This window comes from Gopherus flavomarginatus, chromosome 7 (assembly GCF_025201925.1).
Source record: "Gopherus flavomarginatus isolate rGopFla2 chromosome 7, rGopFla2.mat.asm, whole genome shotgun sequence".
NCBI classification, from domain to species: Eukaryota; Metazoa; Chordata; order Testudines; family Testudinidae; genus Gopherus; species Gopherus flavomarginatus.
This window is the reverse complement of record NC_066623.1, coordinates 60,438,562-60,458,253: the sequence shown is the minus strand read 5'-3', so window position 1 is coordinate 60,458,253 and position 19,692 is coordinate 60,438,562. Positions and strand designations below refer to the sequence as shown.

General features: G+C 50.5%; 2 protein-coding genes across 2 annotated transcripts in view; one reads left to right on the top strand and one right to left on the bottom strand.

Annotated features, from left to right (window-relative positions):
- Positions 1–19,692, bottom strand: part of CACNA1E (calcium voltage-gated channel subunit alpha1 E) — a 318,389-nt gene that overhangs the window by 139,078 nt on the left and 159,619 nt on the right. Inside the window, exon 8 of the mRNA XM_050963449.1 lies at positions 1,290–1,393. Within this exon, the coding sequence (XP_050819406.1) occupies positions 1,290–1,393 (104 nt within the window). The remainder of the gene's footprint in view (positions 1–1,289; positions 1,394–19,692) is intronic.
- LOC127055794 (2-5A-dependent ribonuclease-like) overlaps positions 1–19,692 on the top strand; it is an 821,333-nt gene that overhangs the window by 686,942 nt on the left and 114,699 nt on the right. The gene's annotated exons all lie outside the window — the stretch shown is intronic.

The window sequence follows — 19,692 nt, the reverse complement described above, 5'->3', positions numbered from 1 at the left end:
TGTCTTGCTGATACAGCTGCATCTGGGAGTGGGGGGAGGGATCCTTACTCAACTAAAGGCTGCACTTCTGAGCAGGCAGCCATGGAGGAAACAATGAAGCTATGAGTGAGTTCACAGCTATTCATAGATTCCAAGGCCAGAAGGGACCATTGTGATCATCTAGCCTGACCTCCTGTACAGCGCAGGCGGTAGAGCTTCGCCAACATAATTCCTAGAGTTTATCCTTCAGAAAAATATCCCATTGTGATTGAATGGTTGTCACTGATGGAGAATTCACCGTGACCCTGGGGAAATTGTTCCAGTAGTTAATTCCTCTCACTGTTAAAAATGTACACCTTATTTCCAGTCTGCATTTGTCTAGCTTCTACTTGCAGCCATTGGATTGTGTTAGACCTTTCTCCCCTCGATTAAAGAGCCCAGTATGAAATATTTGTTCCCCATGCAGGTACTTAGAGACTGTCATTAAGTTATCCCTTAATGTTCGGATAGCTCAGTGGTTTGAGCATTGGCCTGCTAAACCCAGGGTTGTGAGCTCAATCCTTGAGGGGGCCATTTAGGGATCTGGGGCAAAAATCTATCTGGGAATTGGTTCCCCTTTGAACAGGGGGTTGGACTTGATGACCTCCTGAGGTCCCTTCCAACCCTGATATTCTATGATTCTCCTTGCTAAGTTAAGTACACTGAGCTCCTTGAGTCTATCTACGCCAGCTTCTCCTGTTAACACATCCCAGGATCACTTGAGCCCTTCTGGCCACAGCGCTGCACTGGGAGCTCATGTTCAGCGGACTATTTACCGCAACCCCCAAATCTTTTTCAGGGTCTCTGCTTCCCAGGAGAGAGTCCTGCATCCCCTACTATGGCCTGCATACTTCGTATCTAGATGTCTACATTTACATTTAGACATGTTAAAAAAACACATTCTTTACTTGTGCCAATTTACTGAGCGATCCAGATCATTCTGTCCTCTTCATTATCTACCAATCCCTCAGTTTTTGTGTCACCTGCAAACTTGATCAGTGATGATTTTATGTCTTCTTCCAGGTCAATGATACAAATGTTAAGTAGCTTATGGACAAAAACAGATCCCTTTGGGACCCCACTAGAAACACTATTGCAGACCAAGCCTTCCCCAGGAGGAGTCACTGAAGAGAAACCTGAAGGAGGCCTGAGCATGAGGAAGCTCCCAAATACCCCAGTGCTAACCCAAGAGCAACCAGTGATTGGGTCAGGACCCAGCAGGGTTAACAGGGGCTAATGGACCCAAAAGAAGGGGAAAGCAGCTTGCTTACCCGGAAAGCACTCCCAGGACAAGGTTAAGAACAAAGAAGGAGCCGATGATGATGAGGGGGATGAAGTACAGCCAGTTCCAGGTGGCTCCTAAGGCATCATTGGTCTGAAAGGGAAAAAAACCAACAACGTTACACTATGTTCCACCTCTGTGTGACCACGAAGGGCTCCAGTTACTTCATCCCCCAGGGTCTATAACCAGGGCCCTGTGTGCCCTGGGATTCCAAAGCCACAGAGCCTTGTGCAGAATCCTGCATGTTGTCCAAGTGCCACAGAACTGACTATGCCACCCTCCCACCCCATGTAATTCATTGAAGTTGCCATTTGGTACCCAGCACTGGATGGGAGCCTTTGCCCCCTGCCTCCACCCAGCCTGTGCTGTCCTGTACTGTCCTTGTCAGGTGCAGTTCACGAGCACAGGCCCCCTTGTACGGCACTTTAAAGGGCAGAGCAGGAGCCAGAGAGGGAGAAACTGGCTTGGCATCTTCCTGTCCTGAGCCAAGAGCACATCCAGACCTGCCCTGATCCAACCAGGAGGATCCACTTGTACACCTTGGAGAGGTGTTGTTTGGAGCTCTCACCATTAGGCTGGATTAGGCTGAGAAGCCGTGCCATGCTCAGACAGCTCTGCTCCCCGCTCTGCAGGGGGCTGGGGAGCCAGGGTATCTGCAGAGCGGCACCACAGCAGGCCTGAGAAGAAGAACTGAGGCGTCGGAGGGAAGCTGCTCTAAACTGGCTCAGCTACCCTTGTTTCCCCAGGGAATGTGCAGCAGTGACCAGCAGTGGGAGTGAGGGGCTGGACTCAGAGCTGGGCCAGGTGGTGGCAAGGTTGAGAAGAGAACTGGAGCTGTGAGCATTAGAATTGGCCTTCATGGAAAGCACTGAGTGCCCAGCACAGAACAAGTTACGTGGTACTGAGCTGCTGCTGGCTTATGAGCTTCCTGGACAGTCAATGCTTCAAGCTCTGCATGCTGAGCCGCACCAGCCTGGAGGGAAAGAGAGCAGTCAGTGCCTGCTCTGACACTGCACACCGTGGCATAAAGCCAGAATCCTGACTCTAGCGGAGGAAGAGTCTTTATCCCAAATCTTTACACAAACATCAGGAGCTGGGCATTTGGGGGGTTGCATGCAAACTCTTCCAGAGTCTCAGTTCCTCTGCTTCTGCTCCAGGGCTTCTCCCCAAGCCGCTCCCTCCAGCCATGTCCAAAGGGAAGGGAGGGGAGCTAAACTGACCCATTAGCTGGCCTGGCTCCTGGCAGCAGGCTGTCTGCTGAGCTGGGCTGGGCTGCAAAGGGGACAGATACTGCAGGCCATGGGCTGGAGGCTGTGCCAGAGAATTTAGGGGGCCTCACCCCACAATACCTGGGGCCTTGGCTATAGCACTGCTTTACTGAAGCACAAGTCAAATAACGAACAAATGAATATTGCTCATGTCTGTGTCTCCTGGAATAGAACTAATGTGGCTGGAAGCCCACGCCAGGCATGGGCCACTGGCTGGGATGGAGAGAATGGCACCAAGTTAGCTGCAGGAGGTCTGTCATAACTTTCAAAACAAAGGGATTCCACCCTTCCCCCCCCCCCTTCTGTTAAGTACAGACTCAATTCCCTTGAGCCTCAACAAGGGGGGGAAAAAACCAAACAGGTCTTCAAAAGTAAAACTTTATATTAAAAGAAAGAAAGACATAAAAATGGTCTCTGTATCAAGGTGACAATATACAGGGTCAATTGCTTAAAGGAAAAAATGAATAAACAGCCTTATCCCAAAAAGAATACAATTTAAAACATTCCAGCAACTACACACATGTAAATACAAAAAAACAATATAAACCTATTGTCTTACTATCCTTGTACTTACAACTTGGAAACAGAAGATTAGAAAGCCTGGAGATAGAGAGATCACTCTCAGAGCTGAGAGGGTCACCGAACCAAGACAAAGAACAAAGAACTCACACTCAAACTTCCCTCCACCCAGTTTTGAAAGTATTTTGTCTCCTGATTGGTCCTCTGGTCAGGTGTTTCAGGTCACTGTTTGTTAACCCTTTTATAGGTGAAAGAGACATTAACCCTTAGCTATCTGTTTATGACAAGGTCAGACTAGATGATCATGATGGTCCCTTCTGGTTTGAAAGTCTATGAGCCTATGAGCTGGAGTATGGCCACAGACACTACCGGTCCTACCAAGCAATGTTTCATCTTGATCCAAATAAAGGATGGAGAATCGTACCGAGACAGAGTGTCTCAGCAGGCCACACCTTGGCATACTAGGGAAGGCAGCTGCCATCTGCTCCATTATAAGCAAACCAGGGGAGGTTCTCAGTCTCCTTACACCAGGGGTTCTCAGACTTTTGTACTGGTGATCCCTTTCACATAGCAGACCTCTGAGTGCAACCCCCCTTATACATTAAAAACATTTTTTATATATTTAACACCATTAGAAATGCTGGATGCAAAGCGGGGTTTGGGGTGGAGGCTGACAGCTCGCAACCCCCCATGTAATAACCTCACAACCCCCTGAGGGGTCCCCACCCCCAGTTTGAGAACCCCTGCCTTACACATTGCAAATGCTGCCCTCCAAGGGGCAGAATGGGCACAGTCCCAGCCCAAATCTTCCCCTAAAATGGGTCACCCCATGCACACGAACCAGGAATCCCTCTTCTCTTCCCCACCTCTCTGGCAGTTCTGTGCTCTCTGCTCTAGAGTGGCAAGAAAGCAGCAGTCTCAATTTGGCGTGGGACTTCTAGCGTTCCTCCAACACGACCTTCCTCCTCTGGACTGGAACATGGAGTCAGGACTTGTGCCAAAGGAGGGAACGGGCACAGACACACTACTCCTCTCCTCATTATCCCAAAAGGAATTGACTGATGACAAGAACCATCTGAGAGGAGGGAGAAAGGTGGCAGTTTGACTCATTTATTGCTCTTCTGGATGTGCAGCTGATAATGCTGGCTCAGGCCAGGCATGGAGCAGACAAGTGCCATGTAAACTTCACCCACACAGCTCTGCCAGCCTGACCCACAGAGCAGCCTCTGCTTCTTCAGTCCTAGCCCTGTTACACTGTTCTGCTGGAGCCCCTCAAGGCTGACTTGCAGCATATCCTTGCTATTCCAGGGCCAGCCCCTCAAAACTGCTGTATAAATACATCTCCATCGTGACCTTCAGGACCCTCTGCTCTTCCAACCCTGTTGTTTCTGATAACATACCTCAATCACCACCCCATTATTTCAGAGCTGACAATGGTGCCAGTGCACTCAGTGAGCTGAGGAAGTGGATGAATACCTAGGACCACAGTCAGCCAGCTCATTTCATACATTGAGAGTCTAAATTGGGAAGTCATTTCCCCACTCCATCACCTAGAACCCCTCAGAAGGCCTCCCGCAACTGAAAAGCAGCAGAGACTCTGACAGCTGCCAGCGTCTGCCTGAGCCAGTCACCTCAGGGGATCTCAGAGAGTCCTCCCCTGACCCACACGACAGTAGCACGCTCTCAGTGCTTCTCACTCAGTGAAGACAGGGATTCACAGTGCCAATCCCAGGCTGAAATGTTGTGCCTCTCCCCTTTCCTCCTCCACCAGTCCCAGAGTGCCATTTCCAAGCTGGGTTAAAAACTCTTCCTTCCCACAGAGCCTGGATTCTAGCTATACACCGTCATAGGCAGTGCCAAGCATTGGCACCCGGCCCCCTGTCACCTCCCCTCCAGCCCGCCACAGCTGACCAGACTCGGGGACACAGACACTGTTCGTCCTCACATCATGACCTGACCGGTGGGTGGATGCAGGGCCGTCCTTAGCCATAGGCAGAATAGGCAGCCGCCTAGGGCACCACTAGGTCGGGCGGCACCGCTCTGCCGGGAGCCCGGACAGACGGGAAGCAGTGGAGCATGTAAGAGCAGGGCTGTTGGGTCCTAGAGAGATGAATGCAGCACAGTCTGAGGGAGGGGATTGGCTGCTGGGGTCTCTGGGAAGGGGTGGGGGAAGGAACTCACCTGTGAGTGTGGCTCTTTCCCCTGGTGTGAGGTGAGGCAGGCTCTGTGGCTCTGGCAATAACCTTTGTTGTCCTCCATAACATCCGTTCTTCTCCCCCCTGCCCCACGGAACACCCCACCTTTCGCCCTCCCCCCACGGAGCATCCCTCTCTCCCCCCTCTCCTCCCTGGCTGCCTACTGAGGAATGAAAGTGAAAGTAACTCACTTCCTTGGCAGGCAGCCAGGATTGGAATGGTTGCACAGGACTGGGCTGGGGATAACCAGGTAGCATGTGCAAAAAATCAGGACCGGGGGCTTGGGGTAGGGTGAGCAGATGTCCCACTTTTATAGGGACAGTCCCAATTTTTAGGGTCTTTTTCTTATATAGGCTCCTGGTGCCTATATAAGACAAAGCCCCAAATATTGGGACTGGCCCTATAAAATCAGGACATCTGGATCTGGTCACTCTAGCTGGGGAGTGCATCTCTCCCTCAGGCAGAGCTGCACAGGGCAGGATGAGCTGCTGTAGCTCCATGGGTGCCCCGTCCCAGACATCAGATGCTGTGCTAACTTCACCATGGTCCATTGGGCTGGCGGTGGTGCCCATTGGTGTGTGATCGGACCTGAGGGTTTGCTGCTGCTGTTGCCACTCTGCACCCCAAGAGGTGGATTTTGGGGTCCTGCAGTTTTCCACCTATCTCCTCCTCTACTGCAGCTGTTGGACCAGCAGGCTGGGGGGTGAGCCAAGCATGAAAGCAGTGCTATGTTGCCATTTAGATTGTCATTTAACAAATTTGTTTGCCAAAAATGCTTGCTAACAATCCTGAATTCAATTTCAATTTTTTTTAAATGAATAACTTAGCCAAAAACAGAAAATTAAGTTGTTGACAATTATTTGTGATGAGTTTGGTATGGGGAAGGGAGTGGGCCAGTTTTCATCAGAGAAACAAAAAATGCTGATTGACTTTCCTATAGCCCTGTTACTGCTAAATAGAGCCTTCCAACAACTGTAATATGCTCATCTCCTTACTAGCGTATAGAGCAGGGGTTCCCAAACTTTAACAGCCTGAGAACCCCTTTCACTAAATTGTGAAATGTCATGAACCCCCTCCTAAAAATGAATATTTTCAGGGATTTAAGTTTACATTTCCTCAGCGTGATGGATGCCCCAACTGCCCGTCCCGCTCTTCCTGGGGCTCAGGCTGGGGTTCAGGCTGCTGGCTCTCCCGCTGATGGGGCAGGGCTCAGGCTGCCAGCCTCACTCTTCCTGTTACTCAGGCTGCCAGCCCCGCACAGAGCACTGGGGTTCAGGCTGCCGGCTCCCTTGCTGACTGCCAGGACTTGGGCTGCCAGCCCCAACTGCCCAGTCCCGCTCTCTCTGGGGCTCAGGGTGTCTACCCTGCAACCGGGTCCCACCTGCTGTCTCCAATGCCCGGGGTCCTCTGGCCGCCATTAGTGAAATTTTTCTGGCAAACCCCCTGTAACGTTCTGCAAACCCCCAGGGGTTCGCGAACCTCAGTTTGGGAACCACTGGTACAGAGCAGGGGTCAGCAACCTACGGCACACGTGCCAAAGGTGGCATGCCAGCTGATCTTTAATGTTCTGGGATTCTGGCTGCTGCCCCATTGCCAGCCGAGGTCCCAGCCGCCGGCCCCACTCAGCGGGTCCCGCTGCTGGCCGGGGGACCCCCAAGGAACCCCAGGCTGGCAGCAGGCTAAGCAGGCCATTGGCTGAGCCACCGGCTGAGCCACCCAACCCACTGTTGGCCTGGGGTTCCAGTCACTCAGCTGGCAGCAGGCTGAGCGGGACTAAATTCAACGAAATAGGAAAACAAGAGCAACTAATGACAAAGTGCAAGAACCTAGAGATCCTCCTGAAGCACAGTGATAGTTCTGATTTAAATGGACTTGAACTGTACGAAGAATTGAGTACACTGTCATCAGTGTTGCCACATGCAAAATCGATGAAGACATTGTACAGTTTATTCATACCAACAAACTTGTTGATATATATATATATATCCAAAAGTGTACATTACCATTCATATTCTACTGACAATTTCTGTAAGAGTGGCATCAGGAGAACAGAGTTTCTCAAAGCTAAAGCTCATTAAAAACTATCTCCGCTCTACAATGAGTCAGGAACGCTTGACTGGTCTTGCTATTCTTGCAATCAAACAAGACATCACTTTGTCTTTGTCATACGATGACATTATTACTGATTTTGCAGCCAAAAGAGCCAGAAAGATTGCTTTTAATTAAAAACAAATCCTTGTTTCAATACCTCTTCATATAAGTTTCCAATAAAATGGTGACAACTTAAAAAAATTATATTATTTGCATCATTCTGTCAAAACAGAATTTTTTCTATAGTGCTACTTCTTTAGTGCTAGTTCATCGGCATTACAGTGTGCTTAATTAAGTTAAACTGGTTTTAATAACATGCATGTGGCAAGTTTTCCAATACTGTAAGCTTATGTTTGTGTTGCTCAGAGCAAGCCAGGCACAGGGGCACCAGTTTAATAATTCCGCCTAAGGCACCATAAATCCTAAGGACGGCCCTGGGTGGATGGGGACACATTTCCTTCTCTCTCCCTGCTATAATCACACCTATCATTGTAATGGCCTCCCACGAGCGACCACCCGTGGATGGGTGGGAGGTCAGGTTTCACATTACAATTAAGGAAGTGATAAGCCTAGAGCAAAATACCAAATCCAGACACCCTTGGATTCTGGGGAAGTTTCCATCTCATCCAAACACGGCAGCTGGGCCCATCCTTCTCTCTGAGAAGGTAAGCCCTGAGGCCATGCACAGAGCAGAATGAGTAAGGTTTTTGTCTTTTCACATTCCTGCCTGACCTCATTTGGGGCTCCCTTGTGTTTCGCCCGCACCATGCTAAACAATACAAAATGCACAGTGTTTGTACCTGTGAGGTGTGACTTGAGTTCAAAATGAAGAATTATATGCAATGAAGTTGGCATCCCAGCTAGAGGTTGCCAACCTTTGTCCTTCCAGTTCAGAGTTATTCCAAGCACACGTCTAGTCTGACTGTGTCATTGTAAATAGCACATCAACCGTGTTGCATCACAGCCTCACTGGCGAGGCTCAGAGGAACAAACAGAGAAGATGCCAGCGCCCAGGAGAGCACTAACAATAGGGCCAAACTGTATCAGCTTAAAAGGCTTCTAGCGAGCATCGCTCCATGACATCTCAATACAATTATTCACTGAGCCTTTTAATAAAGCAGTGCCCCCTCTCCACCTCCCTGCCACTTCTCAGTTCCCATTTGTTCTCTTGTCAAGTCATCTGTGCATGACGCCGGCCTGAGCAGTGATGCGGCAGAATGTGACCATCTGGGGGAGGTGGCATCAGTCTTGTTGGAATGAACGATTCTTTTTTTCCTAACGCTAATTAAGCCCTCATCTTCATCTGAGTCATCAGCAGTGCATCTCCAGATCGGCCAGTGTAGGGACCACTGTGAGTCTCTTCAAAAAGAAAAGTAAAAGTAATCTCCAAAGACTGGAAGAGCGGGCAATAAATAAATAAATAAATAAATTTGCAAAGTGGGGGGAACCCCCTTAACAAGAGATGAGAAATTGCTGGCTAAAACTCCTGAGCTGTGACATTGCTTCCTCACTTTCTGTGCCCCCCAGCCCTGCTTCCCAAAGGCTTTTAATGAAAGTGACTCCAATGCACTAAATGCTCCTGGAAAGACTGAATCAAGGCTTTGAAGCAGCTCCTGCCGTCAGCCAAGAACAGATTGTGACACTGACTGTTGGGAGGTAGTAAAAAAGGGCCAGATGGGACTACATCCACTGTCCAGGAGCCCTCCCGCTCACAAACATGGGCTTAATACTCCAGTGCCCTGTACACGACAGCCATTTCTCCAGTGCTAAGTGGGTGGAAAACACACCCAAATCAGAAGGAGGCTTCTCTCCAAGCCAGCTGCCCGGCCTTCTCCTGCCACGGAGGCAGGCAGCTAGGGCCGGCTTTAGGCCTATTCCACCAATTCCCCCGAATCAGGCCCCACACCCAGTGAGAATCCCTTCCCTGGCTAGAGACGCCTTTTTAATTTTTACTCACCTGGTGGCACTCTGGGTCTTCGGCGGCGGGTCCTTTACTCGCTCCGGGTCTTCGGCAGCGGGTCCTTCAGTGCCACCGAAGACCTGGAGTGAGTGAAGGACCCACCACCGACGTGGCACCGAAGACTCGGAGCACCGCCCGGTGAGTACAAGCCCCATATGTGTGGGGGGGTTTTGGTTTTTTGTTTGTTTTTTTTTAAGTCATCCCTGCCGGGCCCCATCTAAACTGTTTGAATTGGGCCCCGCACTTCCTAAAGCCGGCCCTGCAGGCAGCCCATTCCCTGATCCCTCCCAAGACGGTGCCACTGTATGTCACTGCTTGTCTCTCTGCCCTAAGACCTGCCTGCTGATGCTCTCAGGCTTTGTGTCACTCTCTTGTTGTCTCTGCCTCGCTTTCCTCACCTGCAGACTCTAATTACTGAGAGTGACAAACGAGAGGGGGATCATGACAGACGGTGAAAGCAGCTTGGGGGCGGTGGTGCACCTGTGCCGGGAAAATGGTCTCAATTACCAGCAATTTCATCCGTGACGCAGCGGCAATGTTTTCTTTGACGAACCTGCCCAGCTGGGGGTGGTGCCACCTCCTCTTGAAGTAAACAGTCACACATGGCAATTATCACATTAACCTCCGGAGGGGAGCGCAGGAGAGACGGGCGGATGGATGAGGAGGTGGTGGTGAAGGGAGGATTAGAACCCGTGTCTCTCCATGCTTTGCAGGCAGTGCAAAGAGGGGCATCTCCTGCCTTTCCCAAGTCCTTTGGGGAAGATGTGAAATTAAAGCCCTGAGCCAGGTAGCTGCCTCCTAACTGGAGCTTGCTGAGGAGGGCTCTGAGTTTTTGCAGAGAATTCTTTCCCAGGAATCTGGCTGGGTGGTTCTTGCTCACATGCTCAGGGTCTAACTGATTGCCAGATTTGGAGTTGAGAAGGAATTTTCCCCCAGGTCAGATTGGAAGAGATACTAGGGGATTTTGCTTTCCTCTGCCGCACAGGGTACAGATCACTTGCAGGTTTGAATTAATGAAAATGGTGGATTCTCTGTAATTTGAAGCATTTAAACCAAGATTTGAGAACTTCAGTAACACAGCCAGAGAATATGGGCCTGTTACAGGAGTGAGTGGGTGAGGTTCTGTGGCCTGCAATGTACAGGAGGTCCGACTAGATCAGGGGTCTCAAATACATGTCCCGTAGGCCCTCATGCAGCCTGCGAGGATATTTTCTGTGGCCCGTGAGGTCCTTGCAGCCCCCGCCCCCGGCCCTCTTCCAGTGTTTACCTAGAACGGCTCTGGCCCGACGCGCACCGCGGTTCCCTGTTCCCACCCAATGGGAGATGCTGGGGGAGGTGCCTGAAGCAACAGCAACATACACACCCCGTGTCCCTGCTCCTCCATGTTCCAGCCACTTCCTGGAGCGGCGGGTGGGCAGGGAGCTTGCCCTGCCCCCCAGTGCACACCAGGCCAGAGCCTGCCCCCCGAGCCCCTCTTGCAGTCGAACCCCCTGCCACAGCCCTCCTGCACCCCAATGCACTGCCCTGAGCCCCCTGCTGCACCGTGACCCCCTGCTGTACCCTGCACCATGACCCCCTGCCCTGAGCCCCCTGCTGCACCCTGCACCCATCCTCCACCCCAACTCCCTTCCCTGAGCCGCCTGCCACACCCCTCCTGCACCCTGATCCCCTGCGCTGACCTCCTGCCGCACCCCTCATCCCTCCTGTACCCCACACCCCAACTCCCTGCCCTGAGCCCCTGCCACACCCCTCCCGCAACCCGATCCCCTGCCCCGACCTCCTGCCGCACCCCTCATCCCTCCTGTACCCCATGCCCCAACACCCTGCCCTGAGCCCCTACCACACCCCACACCCCTCCTGCACCCCCTGGGGGCAGGGAGGGGATGGGGTTGGGGTGGGGATTTCGGAGGAGGGGTTGGAATGGGGGCAGGGAAGAGGTGAGAAGAGGCAGGGCAAGGGCGGAGCTTCTGGAAGGGGTGGAGTGGGGGCAGGGCCAAGGGGGTTGTGGGGAGATGTCAATAATGTGGCCCTCAGACCAATGTACTAGTCCTCATGTGACCCTCATGGTCATTTGAGTCTGAGACCCCTGGACTAGATGGTTCTGCTTTGAGCAGGGGGCTGGACTAGATGACCTCCTGAGGCCCCTTCCAGCCCTGATGTTCTATGATTCTATGATCATGATGGTCCCTTCTGGCCTTGACATTCATGAGTCTATAACGGGAGGCAGTATCTGGGGGCAGACACAGACATTGGGTAGGAGCTCCAGGAACCACAACGTCTGATAGAAGCAAACCTCTGGGAAGTTAGGAGTCTGGAGTGTGAGAGTGGTTGGATCTCTACCCATGCCTCCTCATCTGGGCCCATTCAGCCACTCCCAGCCCCAGCTAGAACCAGGAAAGGTAACGGTGCACAGGAATGAATCACAACAAGGGGCAGAGTTGATCAAAATTTATCAAAGCTTGAAAGCACAGAGGTCCTGTCTGAGACTGGGGGGACAACTGTTTCACTCATCCCTAATATTGATATTGTCTTTTGCATTAAACCACCTTCTCCCCCACCCCAGTGTAGGTGACGAGACACCCTGGCCATTACTAGATGCTTAAGGCAGCACGGCCTAGTGGGTAGGGCACTGGACTAGGGTCTATTCCCAGCTCTGCCACTGCCCTATGGTGTGACCTTGGGCAAATCACTTCACATCTGTTTTCCTCTCTGTCTAGCCAATTTTGACTGTAAGCTTTTTGGGGCAAGGATTGACTTATTCTGTGTTTAGATAGCATCTCACACAACGTTGCCCTGACCTCAAAGTGGGGCCTCTAGGCACTACTATGACCTAGATTATCATGTACCTGGCCTGCACAGTGCTGGAGACTCTGGGTCCAGGTAAAACAGACCAGGACAAAGTTGCCAAGAAGAACTGGGTTCCAGCTCACAGCCTCTGGGACTAGCTGGTTTATTTCCTTCATGCTTATATGTGAACTGACTGGAGGGGGGCCAGTGCTGGATTTATAGCCCTGGACTCTTTAGTCCTCTCTTTATCTACCAAAAAGGCCAGCATGGGCAGCAGCTATACAGCCATCCCCCTCCGGTCATGGAGGAGGACCCACTCCTCTAGTCAGGGGGCATTTCCGGGCATTCTGCATGTCAGTGTCGGAGGGGTGCACGTGTGCGGGAGCAACAAACACCCGTTAAGTGGGAAATAGACTCAATAGCAAATAGGTAGGAACTTTCTGTCACTACTGACCCAGGGCAGATTCTCATCCCTGATCTGGAAGCTCTCTGTTCCTTTCCCAATCACCCAGAGCATCTGGCCTGACCCCTTCCAAGAAGTCCCAGGTCCCCAGTTCTACTTAGCCAGGCCACTGAACAGTCTCCTTTCCAGCCTTTCTGCTGCTACCCCAAATGCCAGCCTCTCATGGATTTGCCATGACACCCCAGCCACACACCGCCGGCAGCATCTGCAGCTGTGTTTGAAGTGCTCTTCAGAGCAGGAGCTGGAGCGAGACTGTGTTTGCCCGATTCGCCAAAGGGACAGGGAGCCGGGATGGGGAGAAGGAGACAAGAAATGCAGTAACTTGGAGACAAACCACACAAAAGCTTCCTTCTGCCATGCAAAGTGACTCTGGCAATGCACAGGCTTGTGGAGTCCCAGGTCCGTGGGAGCCTTTAACGAACATGCTACGGTTCAAGATTGATACTGGCTTTTCCCCCCACTCTCCTTTCTGCCAAGGGATCTCCAACTGCTTTATGCTCCGTCGTCCGGCCCCCGCATTATAAAGTATTATGCCTGTTCTTCTGACAGGGATATGAGGCATAGAGGGGCTAAAGGAAACGTCTTCAAAAGCTTGGGCAGGTGCAGATAGGCATTTGGGAGCCTATGGGCTCAGGGGGCAGTTGGGTGCTCAAAAGATTTCCAGCAATGCCAGTGCTGCCTGACTGTCCTGGGGCTTCAGCATCCCAAAAGGGAGAGGCATGGTAGGAAGAGTCACTGTCACAAAGCCTTGGGACACTCCCGGGCTGCAGGTTCAAAGTCACGCAAGCACAGCAGATGGACAACTCCACACTCAGATGCTCCTGGAAGCCCCCAGCACAAGGTGACCTGGTAATCTCAGCTGCTTCCCCAGGACCATGGCAGCTCTGTGCCTTAGGTATACTGACGTTAACTACACTTTGGGTGATGGATCAGGGCTCTCTTCAGCTGGCCACAGCTACAAACTCCCTTCCATCAGTTACCAGCCTGGCCGCGGATCACCCCACCATCAGAATACAAGGTGAGCTCTGCCTCGTCACGCAACGCTTCCTCCCACCAGCTCCCTGTGGCTGGCAGAGACATCAAGCAAACATCCCCAACCAAGCAAGCACAATCGCACAGCATCACACAGGTAACAAGACGGATTGCTTGTGTTACTTACACATGTCCTGCACTTCATATGGAGGGTGAGTTAAAACGTACCTAGACAGGGGAGATTTAGATAGACCTCTCCCCATGATTTGCATTCTCTCTTCCCTGCACAGCTAGGTTAGTACAAGCTACATACCGTGTGTTGGGCAGATGGAATTGGGGGCGGAGGTTGTAAATTGGGTCAAGACCGAGCAGGGGAATGAAAAAGATGTTGGAGACAATACGGGAAGGATTTTGATTGGTGAGCCGGACACTCTCTATGGCAGTTGCACGCTGTGCTTGTGCACAGCCCATGCTTGAGTAAAAGGCATTTACTTTATCCCCTGGGGAAATAAAAATAGCTGTTCAGCTAAACAACGCAACGCATCCTGCTCCCTGACTGCCTCGGTGAAAAGAGACCTCAGACGGCACGCTGAACATTTACATGGAAGCGCAGCCCTCTCTAGCTTCTGGAAATGAAATCCAGGCACCAACAAAGAGATTTAGTGAGGCTCAAACAATCAAGATGGGAGTTCAATTGGAGCGAGGCTTTCCAGCGAATTCAGAACCCTGGGATTTTTTTTTTTTTGCCACCTTATAGAGTGGCGTTCAGCAGCAGATTACAGATTATCGCTTAATAATAATGCCCAGCAAACACGTTGTTATCTGTGGAATTCAAAGCGCAGTATAAAGGTGGTTCAGGATTATTAGCCTTATGCAAACTTGGGAAACCGAGGCACAGGATGAAGGACTCACCCCAAGGCCATGGAGCAGGGCAGATTTCCTGGGTGACCTTGGGCAAGCCAGTCACTCTCTCTGGGCCTCACTTCTCTCTCTGTAGCGGGAGAATAGCCCAGCCCTGCCTCACAGGGGTGTACAGAGGATAAATACATTAGACTGTGAGGGGCACCAGAGAGGAGTGTCTGATATGGGTGGATGGTAGCTGAGTGGGGCAGAGACCCCAGGGGTCCTGAGCCCCAGGTCAGTGCCCTCTCTACAGGACCACGCTGCTCCTCCTTGAGTCCCAAATGTAAGGAATTCCAATTCATCCTCAGAAGCCCTGAGACGTTGCTCTGACAGCCTCTCTGCAGATATCTCAGCCTAGCCAGGGCTATCAGCAGGTGTGGTAGAACCTGGCAAGATTAAGGTGATCTCTAGACTGACAGTCCCGCCCCCACTGCTCAGGGAACTGGGAGAGGAGAACATGGGCAAAGGAGAATCTCAGTTTGTTGCACCTGAAAATTGGCACAAGTGTTTCCCAAGGAAAAGACAGAATACACTCTCAGTGGAACAGCTCCCCTAGGACCACGTTCCCTCCCTCGTCACAGCCGCCATAAGGCGCCCCACATCTGCACTAGTGCCATACCCACATCTTAACCTGCAATGCCCCTTCCCCCTCCTGATAAACACTGGCCATTAAGGGTGGGGGCAAGGACCCTACCTCACCCACGAGCAATCAGCTCAGCTGCTTTGGCACTGGGTATGGGGCATGTCTCATCAGGGGGCAGAAACAGAGCATGGCTTTGTTAGATATTGCTGCTGAGTTGCATCCTGGCCCATCTCAACGGGAGCACAGTAGCATCGTAGTTCCCCTAGTTCACACTAATTTTGTCAAGGCCCTCAGCTTGGGGATACATGTGGGGTGGATTTGCGCTGCCCGCCCCTTACTGACTTAGCTAGCCCTTTGTCTCACACAGCCCACTAGTGTAACTCCATCTGCTTTGTGTCAGGGCAGAGTCCCCTTTCAAGGGTCGAGTGGGGGGGGGGAGCCCTAGCACTGAGGTTTAACACTCACTTTGTGCCAGTGCAGCTGCCAACACACACAGTGGGGGCCACAAAGTTTCCAGCCAGCTGTAGTCCCCTGTCGGCTGCTCAGGTCTACATAACATTGTCATCGTCCTTACAGCCATTAACAAGATTCAAGTTCTGGTCTAGGAGCTCTGAAGCTCACGTCTTCTACTGGCAAAGCTGAGGCCTCCATTCTGTGCTGTGCTGAGCAACCTGGCTCTCCCCCGGTTAAGCACTTACACCCATCCTTAAACAGAAGTTACTGAGATTACTCAGGTGCTTAAAGGTACGTATGAGCTTCAGTGTTTTGCTAGATCTGGGCCAGAGCACTCAGCATCTCGGAGGACTGAGCCTGAAATGGATAGCTCCTTCTCTGGCCCTTTAGCAGAGAGAACTGCTACAAAAGCACAGCTTTCGCAGGATAATAAAGGACTACGGTGCATATATTACAAACAAACACCTCCCAACTGAAGCCCATCACGACAGGAAACCAAGCACGTCCTAACTCTAGCCGTATGACCTGTTGTGTTTGTGATATTTTGACACATGCTGTCATGTCTCCACCAAGCCCAAATGATTTGCATTTGATCGACAATATAATCCTTGCAACATCAACGATTCATGTGCAAAGACAGTGGTTAGAAAAGCGAGCCCAGGACAGGCCGAGCAGCCTGTGACGGTTGAGAGAAGATTGGTAGGCTGGAGGGAGAAGGGACACGCTTTTAGGGGCTGGCTGAATATGGTGGGTTTAGGTTCTGATCCCTTTTTCCACTGTAAGTTTAACATTTTTCCTTTCAATTAAAGAAGAATAACTTGTTTTCTAGTGGAAGAGAATCTAGTGCTAGCACAGAACGTTGCCTGGGCTGATTTACACATTTGACACAGGCTTGATCCTGACTGGGGTTGATCCTCTGCAATTCTCATGGCCAGCGGGGAGTGCTCAGCATCAGTCAGGACCAGCCTTCACCATGGTATTTCATTTTTGTTAGCATTTCTCTCCTACTCCCTCACCCTACCAGCTCCTAATTTTACTCTGTCTTTAGCACTGGATTTTTGGATTCAGATACTTAGTTTGGGGATCTGCACTAGCTCTCTGGGTGTTAGCCATGGACCTATAAATGGCCTGACTGACCCTCTCTCTGTGTCATGCTAACACTGCTGAGCTGCGCAACAGTGCTTGAGCAGAATTCCCTACAGTGCAATGGACAGGGGGCTCCTCGCAAGGTGGTCTCCACATGGGCCTTTGGCATGTGCTCACTTTCTGATCAGAAAGAGCCCAATCCTGTTGCCTTTCAGAGCTCACTGCAAGTCTAGTCTCTTTAATTCAGTTTCAAGGGGAGCAAATCGCTGTTGGAGGAGTGGATGTCTAGGGGTTAGGGATTTATTTACATGAATCCTGTACAGTTCTATTAGCTATGCCTACTTCCATAGTTGATGGGGTTGCTGCTGGAATCCTCCTCTTGAGATTGCATTTGTAACTAACAGTAAGGGGCATGCAGAATATAAAATAAGGCCTCATTTGGGCTTTTAAAAAGCCAAAGAAATCAATATATTAAGTGGAATTCAAGAGCAATTTTGCAACCTACATGTATCCTTCCTCGATCTGTATTCATATGGGATGCACCTACCGTGGGTGGAGGGGACCCTCTCCTACCTAAAAATAAATACAAATGTGCCATTTTAGCAGTTAGTCTCTGTTCCTTTTCTTAGTTACTTTTTGTACTGTGGTAGCACCTAGAGGCCCCAGGCAGGGATCAAGACTCCACTGGGCCTACACAGACAGTCCCTGCCTCAGAATTTCTATAGCCTAAACTTCCTAACCAGAAAAGTAGCCAAATTCAACTATCCCCTCAAAACACAAGCAAAAGTCTCTGCAGCCTGCATGCAATGGATTCTCCTGCACAAACTCATCTACATTAGTAGATAGTCACTCACTGGTGCTGGAGTCCAGTCCAAAGATGCACAGAGTTTGGTTGGTATAACATACAGTCATTACCATCACCAGCTTTCCATGACCTATTCATGGAATAGATTGTGCTGTGGTGGAAAAAAAACCATGTGTACACAAACTTGGCCTATAATTGTGCATATCTGTACCCTTCTGCAAAGAAAACCTCATGGTAGTCATGTCTGCCATGGGCTGCTGGAAAGCTTCTATTCATTTCATGCCTCTGGCAAGACCTCTAGGAATTTTCCACCCAGTCTCAAATTCACCCAGACAGAGACCCATTAATACGGCCATGCTACTGGCAATAAGGTTACCACCTGGCAACAAGAATAACTCCAGCAAGAGACACAGTTGCTGCCATGAATAAGGAGCATCTGTGATGTCCCAGGATGCGGGGAGCCTTTAAGTAATATTCTAAAGCTCAGTATTACAATAACTAACTAACATCTTTAATTACTACATCCAGTTTGGCTGGAGATCTGCCCAGCGTATCTCATTCCAGTATGCCTGATGAGAGACCTGGGAAGGATTCCACAGGGATTGTCTCTAGTTGGGGCATTTCAAAGTCTTGCTTAGAAATGAGGAGGGGGATTTCTTCAGGACACTATGGCATCACTCAGACATGAGATAATCTCATTCCCGGTCAGAAATAAACTCAGCAGCAGGTTGACATGCCAAATACTTGCCTGGCTTGAGGGCAAAGTGAGGTGGAAGTGGCTGACAAGGGAGTCTCTTGTACAATCTCACCACAACAGGAGGGATATTAGTTTCATATAAAGCAAAAGTAACAAAAGAAAGGTTTTAAACGAAGGATATTCGCTAAGTTCAAAATCACCACTAAAGAGATCCACAGCCTTTCACCCTTCCCATTTATGCATTTGAACATGAGGATTTGGGGGGAGAGAGAAAGGCAGATGTTTCCAGTAGTCTCTTGTCCAACACCCACGTAACTCTGTCTGCCTTAAAGTTCACAGCTGGTTTTATATTGACATCTCATTTAGAGGAAGGGTATTTTCTAGCGATCAGCCCAAACTGGAACACTGGGTATGAAACCACCAGCACCTCAAGAGTAAAATCCAGTCCCAAACTTTGCAACTCTGTCTTCTCTCAAAATTGGGCAAAACACTCTCAAACTTAGGAGATGTTGGGATCCAGGTCTGAATTCTATGGCTCAGACCCATCTCTACAATCTTCACTTGGAGTGCTGCCTACAACCTCATCTTCAAACCTCTTCCTCTCTGGCCTGTCCTGACATGTAACACATCCCCATGGAAGACGGACCCCATTTAGGGAGATGGACATATGGATGGACGTGCACACAAAAATGAGACCAAGTAGGAAAAACCATCATAACTGGTATATTACAAGCGGAGAGTCACTACATTCCCCTCCTCCCAGCCCCAAAGACCCTGCCACAGGCTGCAGAGCTGTCCATAAGGAGGCAGATTTACTTCTTCATTTTAAATAACTGTAATCTGATCTCCTGTATGCATGGCCATGCTTTATTCCTGGCTGCGGGTGCCTGGCATCCATCGGCTCCCCAGTTACTGTACATGGTTTGAATGAAAATGCTTTGCTTTTCTAAATTAGCTTAACAAGGAAATTGGTAAATTTCCTTTGCAGAACAAGGGCTGCTGGCTCTTAGGGAGCTGGACTGCTGCTTTACAGAGTGCCGCTGAGGCATGAGAACATAGCTGTGGCATGAGGGTCAATTATGTGTGTCATGTGACTAAGAATACACACGCTACTCTGAGGATTCGAGAGTCAGGGTCCTGCCAGAGCCCCAGAGCCAGCGATGCTGTGCTCAGCTGCTGCGTTTCTACTTTCTCCTTTGAGCTGACAGTTGGCCACTGTAGGCAAAATGCAGTTTCCTCCTACCTTCAAGGGGATCTGAATTTAGGACTTAAGTTTACTCCCTCAGTTCCACTCTGGCAGGAGCTGGAAGCCCTGTGGAGGCAGCCATCCCAGCTCTGGCACCGGAGAAAGATTCTTTCATGGCTTATTTGTGATCCTTCTGGCTGATTCTGTAGGGGCGGTGGCTGGCTCTGGTTGGCGCAACGTGGGGGCTAAAGCAGGGGAATTGCAGGGGGATGTTTCTAGGAATCTTCACCAGGGTCAGCCTCAGGCTCTGCTGTTCATCTAAAATTTGGCTGATTCTAACCCAAATCCTGCTGCACAGTTTGGGTTTGAGTCCCCATAGCTCGCTGCTTCCTCATGCAGCTGGGCCCCTGCCTCCCCTCCAGCT